This window comes from Pleurodeles waltl, chromosome 11 (genome assembly GCF_031143425.1).
Source record: "Pleurodeles waltl isolate 20211129_DDA chromosome 11, aPleWal1.hap1.20221129, whole genome shotgun sequence".
NCBI lineage: Eukaryota > Metazoa > Chordata > Amphibia > Caudata > Salamandridae > Pleurodeles > Pleurodeles waltl.
Window position 1 is genome coordinate 704,796,235 of NC_090450.1, and position 19,401 is coordinate 704,815,635.

The 19,401-nt window shown below is 42.5% G+C and overlaps 1 protein-coding gene across 29 annotated transcripts in view; it reads left to right on the top strand.

The window, feature by feature from the left end:
• CAMK2B (calcium/calmodulin dependent protein kinase II beta) overlaps positions 1-19,401 on the top strand; it is a 704,764-nt gene that overhangs the window by 530,002 nt on the left and 155,361 nt on the right. For 22 of the 29 annotated variants that reach the window (XM_069214308.1, XM_069214317.1, XM_069214303.1 and 19 more), the window contains 2 exons: positions 8,443-8,483; positions 9,734-9,805. In XM_069214308.1, the coding sequence (XP_069070409.1) occupies positions 8,443-8,483; positions 9,734-9,805 (113 nt within the window). The remainder of the gene's footprint in view (positions 1-8,442; positions 8,484-9,733; positions 9,806-19,401) is intronic. The other 7 variants (XM_069214305.1, XM_069214310.1, XM_069214311.1 and 4 more) reach the window with 1 other exon arrangement.

Sequence of the window (19,401 nt, forward strand, 5' to 3'; positions counted from 1 at the left end):
AGAGTCTGGCACCGAGCCAGCCTTCCCAAATACAACTCAGGAGCCTTCTTCAGTAATAAAGATTACCTTAGAAAAGGTGTGTGCTGTACTGTCCACAGACCATGAATCGTTGACATCTGCTTACTAAAATGTTGCCTTCCAGTTTCGTGACAGTAAGTAGTCCCGATGATTTTGGAAGGGACTGGACTTAGTAGTAGACTCTTGTAGAGTGGTGTGGGCTTGCATTTCTAATATTTTTTTCCTCACTACATCTTTATAACTCTCCCTTTGGTGGGGTACTCAGATTTCAGCACTGTAATCTTAATGTAATAATATCTAGATTATCCATAGGTGTCAGGACCGTGGTTGTATCATGGCTGTTTCATGTCCCCGCTCCGGCACTGCACTTGCAGTCTTGAGCGCCCACAGTCCTGTCCATGCAGGCAGGAACTACAGTGCCCATGACACCTTGGGAGCCATCTTGGGCTGCTTCCGCTATAAAGGGAAGCTGCGCCCAGCCATGTCCGCTCGTTATTGCAAGGACCTCATGACACTAGGAGCCTCTGCTCCATCAGCTTGTCAGAGTTTATATTTGAACAAGGGACTTATTTATTTGCACCAAAAGTTGTTTAATGCTCTAAAAGATGAAGCTGTTATCTACCATTCTATTTTCTTCTCATATTATCTTTTCAAATTATCCATTTATCAGAGGGTTCCTTAAGGTAATAAAGGGTTACAACTTTTTGTAGTTTCAAAGGAACATGCCTCCACTTGTCCTCTCTTGATCTCTGTAAGTGAAGAAGCATGGTGATGGAGGAGAGGTGGTAAAAGAGTTACCAGTTTACATAGGTATATTCTTCAGACAACTAAAGAGAGTTGTGATGGGCTTTCTTAGCTTATTGAGTCTCCACAGTTACCTTCTGTTCCGGCATAGCTCCTCTGGATAAATATTGAGCCAGGTTTCATCAAAACAATTAGGCAAGACACTAAGAGCGAAAGAAGTGCGATGTCAAGGGATTCGGCACTGATGTGAGGCAGTGAGAAACAGCCATATGTTGGTGGCGTCTTGCTCTAACTTCGGTGCAATAGCAGCTACAGTGATCATGGGCTACCTTCCTCACAATCCGTTCAGTATCCTTTTGTCTCAGCCGCAAACTCAAAAAGATTGTTCTCTACTAAAGAATCTCCCTATTTTCAACCTCTTAGAGGAAGAGAACATATCCCAGCGGCACCCTAAGGTCAGAAGTTGGATTCTGCCTATTTTACATTTGTGAAGTGTGGTGACTTAAGCCCACTCCTAGATTATTATTTTTTTAAAGAGCCAGTATCCCAAGGTATTAAAGTTGATGATGTTGCCTGTGCTCAAATGCCAACACTGATCTATTAGAGAGACTGTTTGCATCTTATATCTTTCATCACTCCCTGAATCATGGCATGCTTTTTTCCGTGCTTCAGTATCCAAGAGTACTACTTCAAGGAGACACTCCTAATCTTTCAACTAAAGCTAAGACAGCAAGTGCGGCTTATCACAAGCTTGATTACAGAAGGCAGTCTGAAAGCCGTCACATAATATATGCTACTCAAATTCTGTAAGCACCTGTCGTCTGGATTCTTGATCCTGAGTGGAGGCTTAATTCAGTCAAATTACAAAACTGAAACCTAACATAACCCGTATTGTGTCATCATATTCCAGTCCTATGTTCCTCATAATCTAGCCAAAAAACTTGGCTCTGTAAAGGAGGAGGATGACAGTTGAAGAGGATATCATATACTTAAATACAGGAAACCCAGCAGTCATAGTTCATTGGGTTATTTGCACTGACAATAGCCACCTTCCGTCCCCAGTTCAGAAATGCATTTCAGGTTGAACCTACCACTTCTTTATTGGAACTGAACGTTAGGCAGCAAAGAAGCATTATATGTAGCTAGCTACAGGATAGGATCACGCGCAAAGGATGTTTAAGTATAGTCACATGACCTAACATAGGCAAACATTGTATACACAGATTCTGTTTGTTCTCATCAGGGGCTCAAGGTTTTCATAGTAGTTCCGAAGAGTTTGTGTAATTGCCATTTCTAATGCTATTTAACCTCCTTTTTCCAAATATAGTATCTTTGTTAATCTTAAGTAAAGTTAACTAATGTTTCAGATGACATGTGCCCCTTATCCAAATAAATCAGACTCTACTCTATGAAAAGAAAGTATGCCAAATTCAAATGTGTTATGCGGGAAAAAATTGAGTTTGGTTTCTGGAGGGAAGTGTAGGTTTTACCTTGGATCAATGTAGAAAGCGGTGAAAGTGCTTGAAAGAGTTCCTCGTCTGCCATAATAGAGGTTTCAGTGACAACTTCAGGAAGTTATGGTTAGAGGTGTAGCGGTCTCTAGAAAAACTAGTCTTTACCTCTGAATTAACTGATTAAACTTGATTTGCGGCTTAGTCAGCCATGTTAGGCACACCCGATGTGAGTGACTGCACCCTAACCCTTTTAGCTTTCAGAAGCACCAGCCAGCTGAGATTTCGTAAAAATGACAGGCCTCTCCCCTGCTGTTACTCATTTTTACTCATGAACAAAAACAAGGGTAGAAAGGATGTGATCACCTCTATCACTAAGCACGCTAAACCCTGCTCTAGCCTGTGCCTCGCATTCTGTATTGCAAGACAAAGTGGCATGCCTCCAAGAAAATCATATCTGCTGTCTTTATCTTCATGGAACCTTGACTTGTGCTTTCTCTTTTCTCTCCTGAACTCCTCTCTGTCTCTCCATCTGACTTTTTCACTTTCTCTTCACAAAACTGTGCACCTGTTTCCCTCTCTGACTTTGCCCTTCTAACCATTTCTTGTAAGGTAAGGATGCTTTCCACCTGTGATCTTTTGAGCATGGTCTTAATACCCAACATTGATGGTGACAGGGGAGTGGGGAGTGATATACACATTGAGGGGTCCATGGGAAAACTCCCAGGAGCACCTGGAATTGGAGCTATTATTGTCTAAGGACAGAAGGGCTGCTATTGTCATGAAAACTAGGTTTATTTTAGAAATAGATGAAAACCAGTATTGTAGGTTTGACCATCCGGTACAGTACAATAAAGACAGGCCGCACAAGACAATGACGTTTCCTTGCAAGCTGATGCGTCTTCAAAACGAATAAAGCCGTAGATCAGTTGGCCACATCTTTGACTTGCCTCTGAGAGGCTGGAAGTAGGATGAGCAACAGGTTAAGCTCACTTTACTTATAAATGACTCTTCGTAATCAGGCATTACTTTCAGAAACAATGGTCTGCATGGAAATCTGTTTATTTTCCAACAGACCAGGCTGTATCATCAGTAGGCCTTAGTAAACTGAAAAGAGTCACACTCAAACAACTTATATTGTAGGTTAGTTTCGGTTCATCAACCTCTCAACCCTTTTTGCAGTTTTAGGTGGTTGTAGTTATAACACTGCTAAAACTGCCCTCCCACCCCTGCAGGCAACAAAAAGCATGTTTATTGGTATTTTGCTACAGGCATTTTGTGAGCATTTTGGAGTTGGACCACCTAACTAGTAAAACACAAAAACTGGAAATGTATAATTTAAACAACGAAATATTCACAAAAGTGCAGGGCTCACTGACCCAATTTGAAGATGTGTGAATTACCAACATGATAGCATATATATCGAGCAGCTCAGGGGTCATTGTAAGCGTATGTGGCAGCAACCAGAGTTAGCATTTAAACTACAGTAATTAATGTTTCTGGTAAAGTAAGGCTATTTCTGATTGGAATCAAACAATACAATTGACCATTTCACATTACATGCATCCTTACGCCCCCCTTCAGCAGTATATGTCAGACGCAACAACCTACTAATTAAATAACCGTCCTTTATAATGGATGGTTCTAGGGAACTATCCTGATATTAAGAGCTCAACTACCCAAAATACTCGACATCAATTTGGCCAAATGCCCATTTCTTCACCTTTACGATTTAAGTCTATCCTTGTAAAGACAGCTTTTATTTTGTCCCAGGTACACAATTTCTGGAGTCTAGGATCTTCTGTTCAGGTGTATGCTCCTAGAATATTTGTCTACATAAGGACAGGGTTCCAGATTATCTTTCACCAGTCTTGTAAACGTTTTCCAATCTGTAACATTATTTAAGTTGTCCATTTTATTTAGCCACTTTCGTGGCTAAAGAGGTGCTTTTCAGTGCTCTTTGAATTGCTCTTTGAATGGCATTTTCCGAATGACACTCAGTGATCCTTGCATATTGAAGGTGGTAATTTCTCGAGGCCTACATCTTCATTCCTTTTTTAATGTATCTGTTTTCTTTAATGCTGCAATTTTCGTAATAATGGTGTAAAGTTCAAAATGGCATGGACTCACATGCTTTCAGGTTTTGCACTCGCCATAAACATGAAATGGCATGGTCAGACTGGCCCATAGATCACAAGAACTGCCTTCCATCTGCTCATAAATTAGCTAGTTGTAATGCTTGTAAAATGCTGAAATGCTGAACCTAGAGCAGTAAAGTGAACACAAATGAAAATTCCAGCTGAAAAAAACCCAAAAAATTGTGGGAAACTGTGTCCTCCTGCAACGAAAATTTAGAGGCTGAATGTCTTTGAGCCGTTTCTGGCTTAGTTGGCCATAGTCTTGTGGTTCTTTATCCAGTGTTGAATCAACCATACAGCAAAAAAAGGAAAAACACAGTAGTTAGAAATCAGTTTTTTGAGAAACAATTCTTACGATTCTTCATTAACTCTTAAGGATCAAGCTGTTTGTTTATTTGATTCCAGAGGTGCTGTAGGGCCCTTTGACATACGCATAATCTACCTTGGTGCCCATGGGTAGCCTTTCCACTTCCTTGGTGATAATCAGTTCACCTTGTATGACTTCAAGAAGTTGATGTCCAAGAGAATTTCTTTGAATATGACTGATGGCAGCATTCTTCAAATAGGATGTTTGGGGATTATTATGTTTCTTTCTGTTTCCAAAAGGAACGCTGCTACAAGAGCATCACTGACTGTTGGTCATATTACTAATATAGCTTTTGTTAGTTGTTTGGGAATACATTGCCCCTCTCTGGCTCCCAAATGAGCACAGAATATTGCTCTTTAAAAACTGGGACAATCTGTATCTCACTGTAGTGAACTTCCTTTTTATTAGTGCTCTTCACATACCTGGATCTCAATATTATTTTATACTTTCTTTTTTGACTCTCTGTCTCAATTAAGTCTGAGCCTTCCTTAGGTGACCACAAGTCTTAAGTCATGGTTGCCTTAACAGCAAAAAAAATAGTTTGCGCCCCCCCCCCCCCCACAAACCTCCACAATCATCCCCCCCCACAAGTAAAACCCAGGCTAATCAAATCTCTCCTTGTTCATCTGGAGAGTAACTTATCTCCAAGTCCATCGCTGGGTCAGCAGAGGCACTCCAGGGGCCTGGCCCCACCACGAAGGTAGCCACCGACATGGTGCCGTCACCTTGAATGATGATCCTTAGGGAGTTCTGGCCCTCACACTCCCAGCCAGGCCTGTGCGTGGGCTCATCTCGCGGCCTCCAGTTTGGGCTGTGTGGTCCCGCCCACTGTACTTTCCAGTTTTCCTGGGGTACTTTGTCCCAAACCTCAAATCATGCCAGACATCCGAAGGTGCGTTAAAGAAGCGGAACTTGTCCTCAGAAATCATCGGCATGTATTGGAGACCCTTTGCCTTCAGCTTTACCTCCAAAAAGGATTTGCAGTGGCCCTGCACTTTCTGTGTGTAATCCGAAAATATGGAGATTGAATGATTTCCGTAATGGCCATTATCTGTTTCACGGGACGCACAAAGTAAACAATCTCGATTTTAAGGATTCGTGCTATAATGGCATATGACAGGGCCCCCAGTCTGGGGTGGGGGCCGGGGCGGGGGTCTTGGCCTTTATCTTCCCTTCAGTGCCATGTGGAAGCCCTGGATGGCCGCTAGGCTGTTGGCTCAGGCTGGTTCCTCCTCGGATGATGCCTGCACTGCGTCTCTGCGAGAGCCCTCCTGCCGTGTTTGTCTCTGAGAGGCAGGCATACATACATACATTTTGCATGCATACAGCTCATGTGTTACCTTGACAGGTTCCGCGGGGCTTCCCCTTCCCCATTTAGCCGCGATGATGAGCACACCCCTGGGGCACGAGAGGATGTCTGTTTATTGTGCATGAGGGTTACCACTCCCTCTAGGTGGTATTTCTCTGGCCAGGGCCCCTCTGTGCTGTTCAATGTATTGCAGGGTGCCACTGACACTGTCCAGGTGACCTCCACCCAGTCCACCGACACCTGGGCCCCTGGGCCGCAGTTCGCCTCCACCAGAAAGCGTGTCACGGGTCCCCGCTCTTCTCAGCCTCCCGATGTGAAAGAAGGGGAGGGGGAATGCCCTGGGCACATCCGCAACCCAGAGGTTGAGCTGGGACCTGCCCGTCTGCAATCTACAACCATAGAAGCAACAGTACACCTCTCACACATCTGTGGCTGCACAAGAATTGAGGAGAGGTCTCCAATGTAAGAGTCGCAAAGGCTTTAGTTGCTAAAGATAACTCTGAACTTCACTAAAGAATGCCTCCTACACTTAAAGCCTACTTTACACTTCGGGTCCCTTTATTCTTGGTAAAGTGTACTAGATCTGAAGTTGCAACACGAGTAAACAAAGGTGCTGAGGTTTTGCATATATCCTTCTATCAGACATAGTTTGAAGTACCCAATTCACAGCTTCAATCAATGGTAATCTTTAACAGAGTTTTTTTAAATTATTTAAAAAGATAATAGAGAAAAAATCTTAATCTACTCAGAGAGAAGACAATGTTTAATCACCTTAGTTATAGACTTTATTATTTCATGAGCCTAGAACAAAAAAGCCTGGAAGGACTAGTGAAGAACTCCACATTTACGTTTCTAACACAATTCTTATAGTAACGTCGTAGCCAGTGCTTTAAGTGGAAATTCAGACGTGCCTGTACTCTGCCAATTAAATGTCTTGTACTAGTGCTGAGAAGTGCAGCTATTGTCCCTTTCAAATGAAAGAAGTTCAGGTACTCAATACCGGTCAGTACCTGCCCATTTAAAGCACTGGTCCTAGAAAAGATCATTGTGCATACTCTGAGGCAGCCATGTGACCTAGAATCTCAGTCCTGTGACTCTGATGACAAGAGAAGGAAATCTTCTGATTCTTATTAGCCACCTATGTATGTGTGGCAAGGTAAAGTAGCCTCATTCCTCAGTGCGCCCTTGTAGTGTTATCGTTTACCGTTTATGATTATGCTGTACAAATACGGGAATATTCAGAAGACCCCATATTAGAAAAAATAAAGTTACCCGGCTATCAAAAGCAGGAGCATACAAGAAATTGGTGGGTCTTAACAACATGCAGTTGTGGTTGGAGATGGGGAAGACTGAGCCTTGGGGTACTGCCCACATTTGGCATAGATTTCCTAATGTTGGCGTCTTGTGTGCATTCTTGTGAAAGAGATACCCCACCTCTGCTCCGCCCCCCGCCCGCCTGTTCTCCTGCTCTCCCAAGTTCTAATTCCAAAGGAACTAAAGTAATTGAGCACTAGAGGCTTTCAATAAAATTGTTGCCCTGTGGTTACGATACAGTCTCTACAGAATATTTTCTGGATTTTTTTCATGATGTGAGGGCAGTGACCTGATTGTAGATATAAGACCAACATGCTTGCCAACTAGTATGAGCCACCCTGATTTCCACATCTTGGGCAGTGGTATGTCACCAGGCAGTGCATTCTTCTTTCTCTTCTGTTTTCCTCAATGCTGTAGATAAACAGCAATTTTCTTTATGTTTTTTTCCGTGAAATGACGGAATACCATGGATCACTCCACATAATGTTGAGTAGAACAAACTGCCTCAGTTAGGCAGAAGGGCATTACTGTGCCTCATCACATGGCAGTAGATAAAGAAACGCATACCATGACAACTGGATTTCCCTTACTGCTGTCCACTTTCACCTTGCTCTAAGAATATCTGATCTCCATATTTAGCTTCTCCTAACACACAAATGTTGCTTCCATATGTATCTGTCCTAGAAATTTTATATCTGTTATTGTCTTTTTTCCTTTACCAATTGAAATTCAGGATTCTCCATTTATTTTCTACCCTTCCTTTCAAGTCACTTTTTTTCCAACTGTAGGAAGTTTTCATGCCCTTCTTCAATCTCTTTTCATCTTGGAAAAGGCAACTTCGGGAGACTTGGTCAGGTCTTTAAGGTGTTTGAAATAGGCTTGTAGGCCATACCTTCAAATGTTGTTGTCAGTAACTGAGTCTGGAAGGGGGCTGTCAGTGCTAGTATTGGTCGAGCGCATCTGTCCCTGTTCTTTGTGTGTCTGCAAACTAGTTGGTCTTGAACATTTACTAACATTGTGCAATAAGCTCCTAGCCTGTGTCAAAGTACACACCACGTCAACTTTGTTATTGTTTTCTCTCCCTTTGCTTCCACCATGCAGCAGCCAAGAGTTTGCTTAACAAGAAAACCGACGGAGGCAAGGTAAGCGACTCCTACCACCATGACGATAATTTCTGCCTTCTCCACTTTTCAACCACAAGAAATCAGGGGGCGCAGGTATCTCTAAGCCGTCAGAGATTGGATGGTTACACGTGAAAACGTATACAGAAAAGTGTTCTGTGGATTTAATTGCATGTCAACATTTTTGTATGGAGATATTTATGTACGGTTACTATTTTGGTAGTAGATGGTTTTACATCCATGTTTTTGCACTCTGTTGCTGAGGCTAGAAAGTGATAGAGCCTGCTTCAGAACGGCGGCCCCTCACTAAGGAATGGTAGTTATCTCCCAAGCAGCAGCACAGTTCCTCCTATTGGAGATTCGGGCCTCTACAGCTGTTTGGGGATACTGCGGTTTCTTGGGGCCCTGCATCCTGTTGGCTGCTCAACGGTGCAGGGAGTAGAACGAGGTAATGGGTGTAACATCATCGATATTTATACACGTTTAAGGAAGCAGACACAACTCTTTAGGTTGACTATTCAGCGCTAAGAGGACAGGGTAGCACATTTGTGGTAACCTCCAGCAGTTTTAAAAAAAGGTGGCCCACTGAGTGGAGGAACGAAATAACTAACCATAATTATCACTGCGAATAGCAGAAAGTAAGCCATTGGATGCCCCTACACTTTTTCGAATCTTGGGCTCCTTTTCCCTCTCACCTGTTTGTTGTTGCCTTTTTCATAATATTCTTGGCTTTGTCACATTTGCAGACCAGAATTCATTCACACTCCGATCTCTATAGAACCTCCATACAGGTGTTCATTAAGCTACTGCATTCCTGGAAAAGAATATGGAAATTATGCTTCTGAATGGTCACATTTTACCGTACTGGGTCACTTAATGAGTTCCCTGTGATTGGAGTGCAGTGCTGCAAGCCGTGATATGCCATGACTTGAGATCTCAAAACTACACCTTTAGAATTGGAGGGAGATGGTAACTTTAATTCCACCAGTTTGTAGTGAGGACGGTAAATCCACTGTTGGAAGATTCTGCATTAGTGGAGAAGCAGTCAATGGATTTTCTCCACCCTGTTGATAGGATGGTCGTGGTAATTATGCCAGTAGATTCCTCGTGGACAGCAAGACTGCCAGTGATGAACTTACCATTTTTTTCACAAGTCAGTGGTTTTACTCGTACCACTCAACCCAAATCAGCCTCTCTGTTCTGTATGTTGGAGATTTTTTCTATGATGCTTACTGTATTATCTAGCCCTTTTTCTTGTTTCTCTCTTACAGCCTCAGACCAACAGCACCAAAAACAATGCCGGAGTGACCAGCCCCAAGGGATCCATTCCACCAGCCACACTGGTACATCTCTTTCCTTATCTTCACTACTTCGAATCATGGTGTGGTGTAGGAAGGGCAATGTTCTTGGGTGAATACAATGTCTGTTTATGCAGGCCTCGGCTTCTGCTGAATGATGCACTAAGCAACCTGTCTGTACCCTAGAACTCATGGAGTGTCTGGTATGTTGCTTGGCTGAACAACAGCTAGCTACCTAGAGGCTTTTCTGCAATAGTAGTATTTCTGGCTAATTATGGTAGTTAAAATCCTTACCATTTCTGAAGAAGTATTGCATTCATTTTACATCATGGGACTGTACTTTTCCCTATTTAAAGTATCTCCCTTATTTATAATAATGTCATTGGTCAGCCCTCTGCACACTCTACTTTATTAACTTGCTTTGACTTTAATTTCGGAAGAGTTCTGCGCCTGCAGCCATGCTGTATCCCATTACAGCCGTAGTAGGATCAAACCTCAGTTCAGTCTTTGTAAAGTTCTAGGATTAGAAGACAAGACATTTGACATATTAGCCACACTTCTATCCAAATTACGATCTTGTTTCCATAGAGTTTTGGGGACATTTGAGCCATACCACAGTCCTGCACATTGCATGGAAATTATTAAGAATCATAATTTAACCACGACCATTTCAAGCAGCATGTTATTTGCCTAAAAGCGTCCAACTTTATATTTAATCTCTGCCGCAGTGACTTGTCAACCACATCAATGGTTGCCTTTTTACTTGCTGCAAAGTACTACAGATATACTGTGTAATAACTAATAAATGTCCCAGAATTCTATAGCCTTCTGACTTGTCTGTGAGTAGCCTTAGTTTATCATTGATGTCCCTTGAAACCTTTGACTTTTCAGTAACTTCCTGGTTATTAAGAGATGTGTCAGAGTGTAGTTTTTTTTTCTTGTCAGGCACTGTGTGACTTGCTGTTGACATGCATGGCCCTGTGTGACGTGAATGGTACTATCTGGCTCAAGGAAGGGATCAAAGATTTCCTTGATAATGCATGACTTCCATGTTCCTCTTTGGCTTCCCGGTGACACTTATTTTGCTCTCTGGCTTTTCTGTGAATTTCTGAAATTATGTTTATTGTTCAGTGCCCCAAGTAGGGATGTTGATGACCTCCATCAAGCATATCAAGAGCTTTATGTTAGCCTAAAGTTTGGGAAAACGCATGATGGGCCTGGGACTTTTACAGAGAGTTAGGGCCATATGTACGAACACATTTTCCCATTGAACCAGAATAGGAAAAACCCTTTGCTACATCTGGCCCTTAGTTATTCAGCACATGTGGAAATGGCATCTCCCTGTGGAACGCATGCATCCCACCCCCCTTCCACAATTATGGTCTCAACCCTTTTTATCTGTATGTGTGTGTAAATTCCAGTGCAGTATTTTTCACAAAAAATGAAAAGATTATAATCGACTTTGGCTTCACATTTTTTTAGATTGTTTAGTTGAGAGGGAGGTATGTTTTTTTCTCTTTGCGTGCAAGTTGTTGAAGCATAGCATGCACCCCTGTATAAGAGTGGCATTGTTGTTTAGTCCAGGAGTGATAACATAAACCATACCTTAAAGAGTTTGGGTCCTACAAAGGGTTTCCCTAAAAGCTCTGGCTCAGACCACAGTTAAGGTTCTGATTAAGATTAAGTGTTAGAAAGTCTTTGGGCCACACTGGAGCAGCAGTGAAGTGTAACCCTAGCTATACACACACGTTCTAGCGATCCTTGAAAGACCAAACTAGAATAACAGACGTCTGTGAAACTTTCACTTCACTCCTGAGGGAACAGATCGCAGACCTGAAACTTAAAGTTTGTTTACTCAGATAAGAAGCACTATACACTTAACATTAGATGCTTTATGCCTGTGAAACGCAGGAAGTCCACACAAATTGAGGGAGTCCATGCAAAGCTGGAAGTATAAGATAATGTAGCCTTGAAAGAGCAATATCACTGTGGAAGAAACCTTTCCATTCTTCAGTAGTTACCAAGTACATCAATAAAAGACTACGGTCCTGATTTAGAGTTTTGCGGCTGGGAATTCTGTCATAAATGTGACAGATATCCTGTCTACAGTATTACAAGTGCATTATATTTTAAATGCGTTTGAAATAAGGTGGTTGGGGGTATCCAGCATGTTTTTCACTGAGATCTCACCTGCCAATCTCTAAATCAGACCCTAGGTATCCCAGCGGGGAAGTAGAAGGCTTGGTAGCCCCAGAGGCTTTGTGGAGGACTATATTATAAACCTTTTGATGGCAGAGAGTCAATATACCTCGAGCAACAGAATACAAACTTGCAACAGAAAGATTACTCAGTGCTTGAAACTTAGAGTGGTTAAGAGCCATTGCTGTCAACATTGCCTCTATGCGTCAAGCATGAGTAAAACCATCATTGCTCATGCAGCACATACTGGAAAAGGTCTTCGACATAAAAGTGAATTGGGAAGAATTTATTCTGCTCACCTACAGTGGAAATTCTTACATTGTGCATGACATTGGCAACCCTAACTCTCCAGCACTGGATGTATCACATATTGGCATGCTTGAATCATTCCCTGTCATCAGGATGAGAATAACCAGTAACTATAAACATCATTAAACAGTACTAAAATAGCTATAGCTCTCAACAACAGAGATTGTTTAGTAACATGTCCACCTCATTTGAAACAATCCTAATGTCAGCCAATAAAGTGAAAGTACTGAACTATCCCTCTCCTCCTAGAGGCCACCGAAGCTCAGATTTCTACTGCAGTTGTGTATGAGGGACCCCGGAGAAGAGCTTTGCTCTAACCAGTGATTGGTCTTATATTGGATACTTTTGAATCTTTATTTCATCCTCCCTGGATTTCTGCCAGTCCTGATTCCAGTTTACAATAAACTGGAGTTTTTGAATATTTGAGATTTACACTTCAGGACTAGCCCGGGGGACCACTAACTGTCACCATCTGTCACTATGGCTGTGAAAGAAAAAGGATCTCTCTTTAAGTCCTCCTTAGATTGTGGTCAAAAGAAGATCTGCCCTGATAATCCTCATGATCACTGCTTTAATTGCCTTTATCCAACCCAAAAAGCCTCTTGCAGCATTATGTGTAAAACCTTTCCCTCAAAGATGCTTAATAATAGAGAAAGGAGGTTAGCTGTTTATTTACCAGCAGTGAAAGAGAATCTCCCCTTCCAGAGAGGATTCTCCCTCATTTGGGTATGTGTCCAGGTAAGTACCACACCGTTAATTTCACTGAAGGGGGTGCAGAAAAGGAAGCAGCTGAGATTTTGTTCAAAAACCTCCGCAGTCACCTTCTCCAAACATCATTCAGTCTTCCTCAGAAACGGCATTAAAAAGGATAAGGAACATCCTATGCAAAACAATGATGTGAACATCCAGCTAGTCTGTCATCCAGTCCAAGACTGTGGTTTGTCAAGCTGTTCTATGCAACCTGTTTCAATAAGGTGAGCCGGCTTTCAGCTTTATTTTAATGCTACCTACTGCTTGCGATTCTGATTCAGGTGCGTGAATATATGAAAGAGCCAGCGTTGGAAAAAAAATTGGTTACCTGTAACTCCAGTTTTCTAGTGTTGGTATCTTTCACAAATTCACATGCAATCCCCGGTCCCTAATCTGATGCTCACTTCTTTAATATGTACTCATCAAAGTTGTGCTGTGAAGCTTGAGCGATAGTGGCCTCTAGGGGCAGTAGGAGCACTCAGCACTTCCACCTTTGTTGGCTGAAGTTCGAATTTTGTCATATGAGGTGGGTATGCTACTAAACAAACATTGTTGAGGCCTCCAGCAATTTTCTCACTGTTTACCTGCAACTGGGAATGATTCAAATATGTGAATAAAAGAAAGATACCAATGCTGGAAAACTGAGTTACAGGTAACTAATATCTTCGTATGCAGCCCACCAGTTTACTCATAAAATATCTTTTTATAGTTTGAGCTCTACCCAGTGACTGATAGCAAAACTCCTCACAATTAGAGTTTAAACAAGGAATATAAAATCATATAAATATATACACAAAAATGCGATGAGCTGAATATAGGTGAAAGGCTGTCTCCACACCATCAAGACTAAAAAATACTTTGGCAAAGTAGGTGGAAACACTCAGGATCTTGAGGATCTTGACTCAACCTTTTGCCAAGATTGCTTCAAAGCTTGGTAAATCACAAAGGATAATTTGTCTTTGACCCTCATTACCAAATATGTGCAGGTCGTGGAAAGTTGAGTAATGTGTCCAAAAGCAAGAGATTGGTCTCAGTGGGTGTGCAGCCACATTATTGACAAAGTGCAGGAGCATGGTCAAACACACAAGAGGTTAGTTATAATAGTTTTTGTAGTTTACCCTGTATCCAAAAATGGAAAAAATTAACTAGGCCCAGTGGATCTCCCAACTTCTTTATGAACAAGCTCCAGTGCTACCTTCAAAGAGTTTCCTTAAAATTCAGCTGGTGATTCCATTTTCTCCAGCATGTTGTGTTTAATGGATTCAGGTGCTTGAATCAGCCATTAGCCATAGAGAGAGAAAAGTTATAAATTTAGTAGCACAAACTTCACTCAATGAGGTGGCGGTGTGCCACATTCTGTGGCATGATGTTTGTGCAAGGTGTCTCCCATTTAATATTCTCACTTCTCTTCTTTTAGAGAAACAAAGTCTAAAACATATCTGAAATTCAATTGCAGCTTATTGGATTGCCTGAACCACTTTGGCAGCCTTTTCTTCAAAACTGGATTCTTGAGCCAATGGGCTGTCTTCTTCAGCCTTGTGTGAATACTGCAGAAACAGGCCCTCTAGGGCGTGTGGAAAAAGTATGTAAATGCTGAGGATCCACACAGTAAGTGCATTTACTGACTATATCCACAGCACAGGCTACAGAAGTGCAACATCTGCCAGATGGTTTCAACTAAGATCCTGCGAGACAGAGAAAGCAGGTTCTTTATTGTCTGAAAAATGAGAAAGCATCTTTGTCTGATGAGTAATCTATTCAAAGTGCACCTCCGTCCTCATCACAAAGGGCACAAAAATGGCATAAATCATGCTTCGGAAAGGGCAATCTGACTTGCAAAGCCTAATCTGTGGACAACTCGGTCCAGAGGAAACACCCTTGAAGGTGCTCAAAAAGTCTAAGGTTAAAGCTGTGGCCTTCAGTTAGCCATTCCTTAGAAGCTTTCCAGCCAAAACCACCATTGACGAAGCCATCTGGTGACATCCTCAGTTATTCTACTCCAGTGGACGGCTTCCTCATCGACAGTTACCTTATTGATAAAAGACATTCACATCATCATCAATAACTGTACCCTTGTTACTATACCATTGGAAACAGCACTTCATTTAACGACCTAGTCATCTCCAAAATCGTTGACAAAGTTGTGTCTGCTTCTTCTGTGTTTCAGATAACCTTAAGGATTCTGGGTACACTGTTAGTGTCCTATACATCTCCTAGCTAGGTACTGCCAGCACCTCCTCCAAAGATCAATGACACTGATATGAAAGGGGAAAATGAACAATCTGGCGAAGACAGTCCCTTTCGGCGAGCATACATCCCTGCTCACCTAAATACGTAGTGTTTTGAGGATGAAGTTCCTGACCAGTACATTCTATATTCTTTACTCCAGTTATGTCCTGCCATCATGAGATTGAGAGTCGAGATTTGCGATAACACCACCTACGTTATGACAAACACTACAACCCATACTTTAAAGGTGACTCATACCATTAACAAAGGTAACCTGAACTGCCCACAATGAAAGTCCAGGTGGTTCTCCAGCACTGGATCTTTCATATATTCACGTACTTCAATCATTTCCTGTTATAAGCCTGGGAATCTCTGGAACTTTAAGCAGCAGTAAATTGGATTAAAATGGCAAATGCATCAATAACAGTGTTTGTTTAGCAGCAAATCTGCCTCACTTGAAATAGCCCAAACTTTAGCCAACTAGGTAGAAGTGGTGAGGTCTCCTGGAGACCACTATGGCTCAGATTTCTACTGCTCGTCGTGTGTGAGGGAGTTTCCTATAGGATATCCGCTCTAATCTGTGTGTATCCTCATCCTCGTTACAGCTTCATGACTTCTCAGGTAGTCCCTGGACCGCAATCAGCGTTAATATCACCTTTCAGCATAGAGTGAGTTTTAGGGTTTTTTGAGGAAAATCTCAAATATCTGGACCAAGGGGACCCTTTCCTGTCACCAAGTGCCATAATGGCAGACAAGAAAAAGAGATGCTTCTTTCAGCCCTGCTCTGATAGTGTACAAAAGAAAATGTATATTGATAATCCAAATGATCAGTGTATTTATTGTATTTATCCAGCATACAAGTGATATTTGTAGGACTTTCCCTTCCAAGGCTTTAAACAATAGAGAAAGGAAGTTGGTACTACTATAGAAGAAGAAAAGTTATCTTTCTCCTTTTCAACAATCAGCTCTCCAGTGGAGTTGATTGTAGCTACATCGTCCAAAATAAATGCAGCATCAATGACCCGATCCTCGTCCAGCTACACCACTGATGACTGTACCTCAAATTATCATAATCCCACTGTTGACAGCCTTCTTCACAGTTGACAGCTATAACCACTAAGGCAACCACCACCTTGACTTTGCCTACCATCTCATTGATAACCTCATTAAAGGAGGACATTCTTTTTCAAGTGAATTTCATGCATTCACCAGTGAAAATGACTGCTATCCTGCTTACTCAGATTCTGGAGGCTGAGGCAGAGGCTGAAGTCAGTGCCTAGTAGGATGTCTCAGATATGACAAGGAGCCCTGTATGACTAGATATGCCCCATCTACCAGGATTTAAGGAGAAGACTTATTAGGAGGAGGAGTATAAGGAATATGATTACCAGACTCAGACTTTTGTGGCTGTAAATACTCAGAGAGGTTATGCACCATCTTATGGTCGTTGATGCTACTGTAAGGGGCCGCAAGTCATGCAGTAGCCTGTGGCACTCAAGATGGCACTGCAACAGATGATGCGCACTTTTCAAAAGATGTTCCCTCAACAGCCTTCTGTACAGTCTCCAGATGGCCCACCACCTAACCCAACCATGCCGCCATCACTAGTACCAACGTAGCCTCCACCTCCCATCTCCTCTGAGGTTGGAAGTAATTCTGCTGTGCTCTCCTTCAGCGCCAACCAAACTTCATGCCTTATTCCACCAGCTCTTACAAACCTTGACGAACAGGAGCCATCAGACTCCACTTAATTATGAAGGAGAGGATGAACTGCAAAAAGGAGAGCAGGAGGACTATGAACATGATCAGGATTGGGAGGATTACATAGTGCCAAAAGAAAGAGACAGAACTCCTATGCAGCCAGATTACCCTCCAGGTGGCATTTGTATTCAATATTGCAAAGGGCAGCAAAAAAGTTCAATCTCCGCAAAGCATCAGTAAAGCAGCAATGCTCTCTATATGACTTTAAAGAACAACCTTGTATGGCCATGCCACACTCCTTTCAGCACACCCCGACTGAGATGACAGAAGAACAGAATTTTTTAAGAACACAAGGATGGTATTGCTCCAATGTCTTTTGGGCAGAACTTTAATCCAAGATCTTGGACCTGCCCTTCAAACGACAAACACTGTGTGGGAACTGTTTCCTGTACAAAATGTCAAAACTGACAAAGAAAAGCACGTTCCTTAGGGGCCTTGCAGTACATGCACCCTGTTTTAACTATGTTTCATGGATCTAGACACTCCTAGGCATTTGAATGGATGATAGTCTCACCCAGTACGGAGTCTGTATAAATTCTGCTACTCTCCAAACAAGAGCGTTATGACCAGGGCTATTCATCTAAAAGAGGTCATAGACAAAATTGTGGCAGAAGATCTGGAAAGAAGAGGGGTGCTTCCCAACTTGGCACTTATGACAGCCAGAAGACAAGTTGATTCTTCCAAGCTGCCCCCACGTACACCCATCATCTCAGGCTCATCCCGTCAAGGGGAGAATTTCCCTTTTCTGCCTGCTTGGAAGTCTGTAACATCAAAACGCTGGGTACTTCAAATGTATTAATTCATGCACTCCACCTATAGCAATTCTGCTAAAGATTTATCCCAGGCTCTTCTTCAGACATAACAGAGAGATACTTCACCACAACCTCAGGTCTCGGCCTGACAGCCTGGTACCTGACAATCTTGAATTCAGCCATTTGAACAATCCAAAAGATTGGAGAAACATTCCAGTACAGGCTCGCAAACCACCAAATACAAAAATCTACAACTCTGAATGGGTGCAAAAGGGTGCTGTTTTTAATCCACTCTCCATACAGCTCCATCAAGTATTTCTGTATTTCCTAGACCTGGCCAAGAGTGATCTTAAATTTGCTTCATCTTGCTGCGGTTTCAAGATTTAGACAAACAGAAGACTGCCTCATCAAAAAAGAATCATAAAGCCATTTATGAAATGTATTCTCAGGTCTTTTGCACCTATTAGGTGCCTTCTGTGCCATGGGAGGTGGACACAGTAGTTAGCCAGCTTATGCTACCTCCATCTGAACCAATCCGTAGAGTTCGACTGAAAGTCACCTTTTAGAAAACAGTGCTAGTATTTGCCCTTGCATCAGCAAGGAGAGTAGGGGAGTTGCAGACATTTACCAAAAGAGACTCTTTGATTTACGAGAGACAAAGGAGAGTTTGGCAGATGGGTATTTACTCCATCAGGGCAACAAAGTAAATCAATCCACCGCTCTGAGGGAGTACCCACTCACCAAATTTGAGATGTTTGCTGACACAGCAGACATCTCTTGCATTTACAGGAACAGCTTTTGTGGCAGTTCCTTTAAAGTGCGCTGAAAGTTTGACAGAAGGCTCCGTCAACATGATGAAGCCGTGTGGCAAATGTACAATGTTTAAAAAAAAAAAAAAAAAAATCCGAAAGCAACGACACACTTGCCATGGGAATTTTCACCCATGGTGTGGGAATCATTTTCGTATATTGACTATCCCCTACCGCCAAATTTTACTTTGCAATGACAGACAGTGAAATCTGACCATTGGTCTGCCCACTCTAAATAGGACTAGCAGAGATGTATGTTGGCGGTGGAGACAGATTATTCTCCGCTGTCGACAAACTAAAGGTCTGCATGACTGTAAATTAGGTGGGCGGACCTTCAGTTTGACAGATAGGTACTCTGTCGCCATTGCAATGGACTACTCTCTCTGCCTGATCTTGGTTTACAACTTTAGGTACTCAGAGCTCCAGATCTTCTTTAACAGAATGAAGGCAGCCCTTGCTTTGCCAGTTCTTACCTTGACGTCAGAGTGTGTGCCTCCCTGCTTGCCTGTGACACTGCCTCGGTAGGTGAAGGCCTCAATCTCTTCCAGTGCCTTGCCAGCAATAGTGACTGCAGTGTGCAGCGTGTTAGCCTTCAGGATTTTGTATTTTTTCTTGTGGATTTTGAGGCCAAGTTATGCAGATGCGGCTGCCACATTGTCAGTCTTCACTTGCATCTGCAGCTGGGTCCAGGAGAGTAGGCCCAGGTCATCTGCAATGTCCAGGTCATTGTGCTGCATCCGTGCTGGAGTGTCTTCATGATCAAGTCCAAGGCCAGCAGGAAGAGAAAAGTTGAGAACAAACAGCCCTGGCAGAATCAGGTCCTCATTTGGGC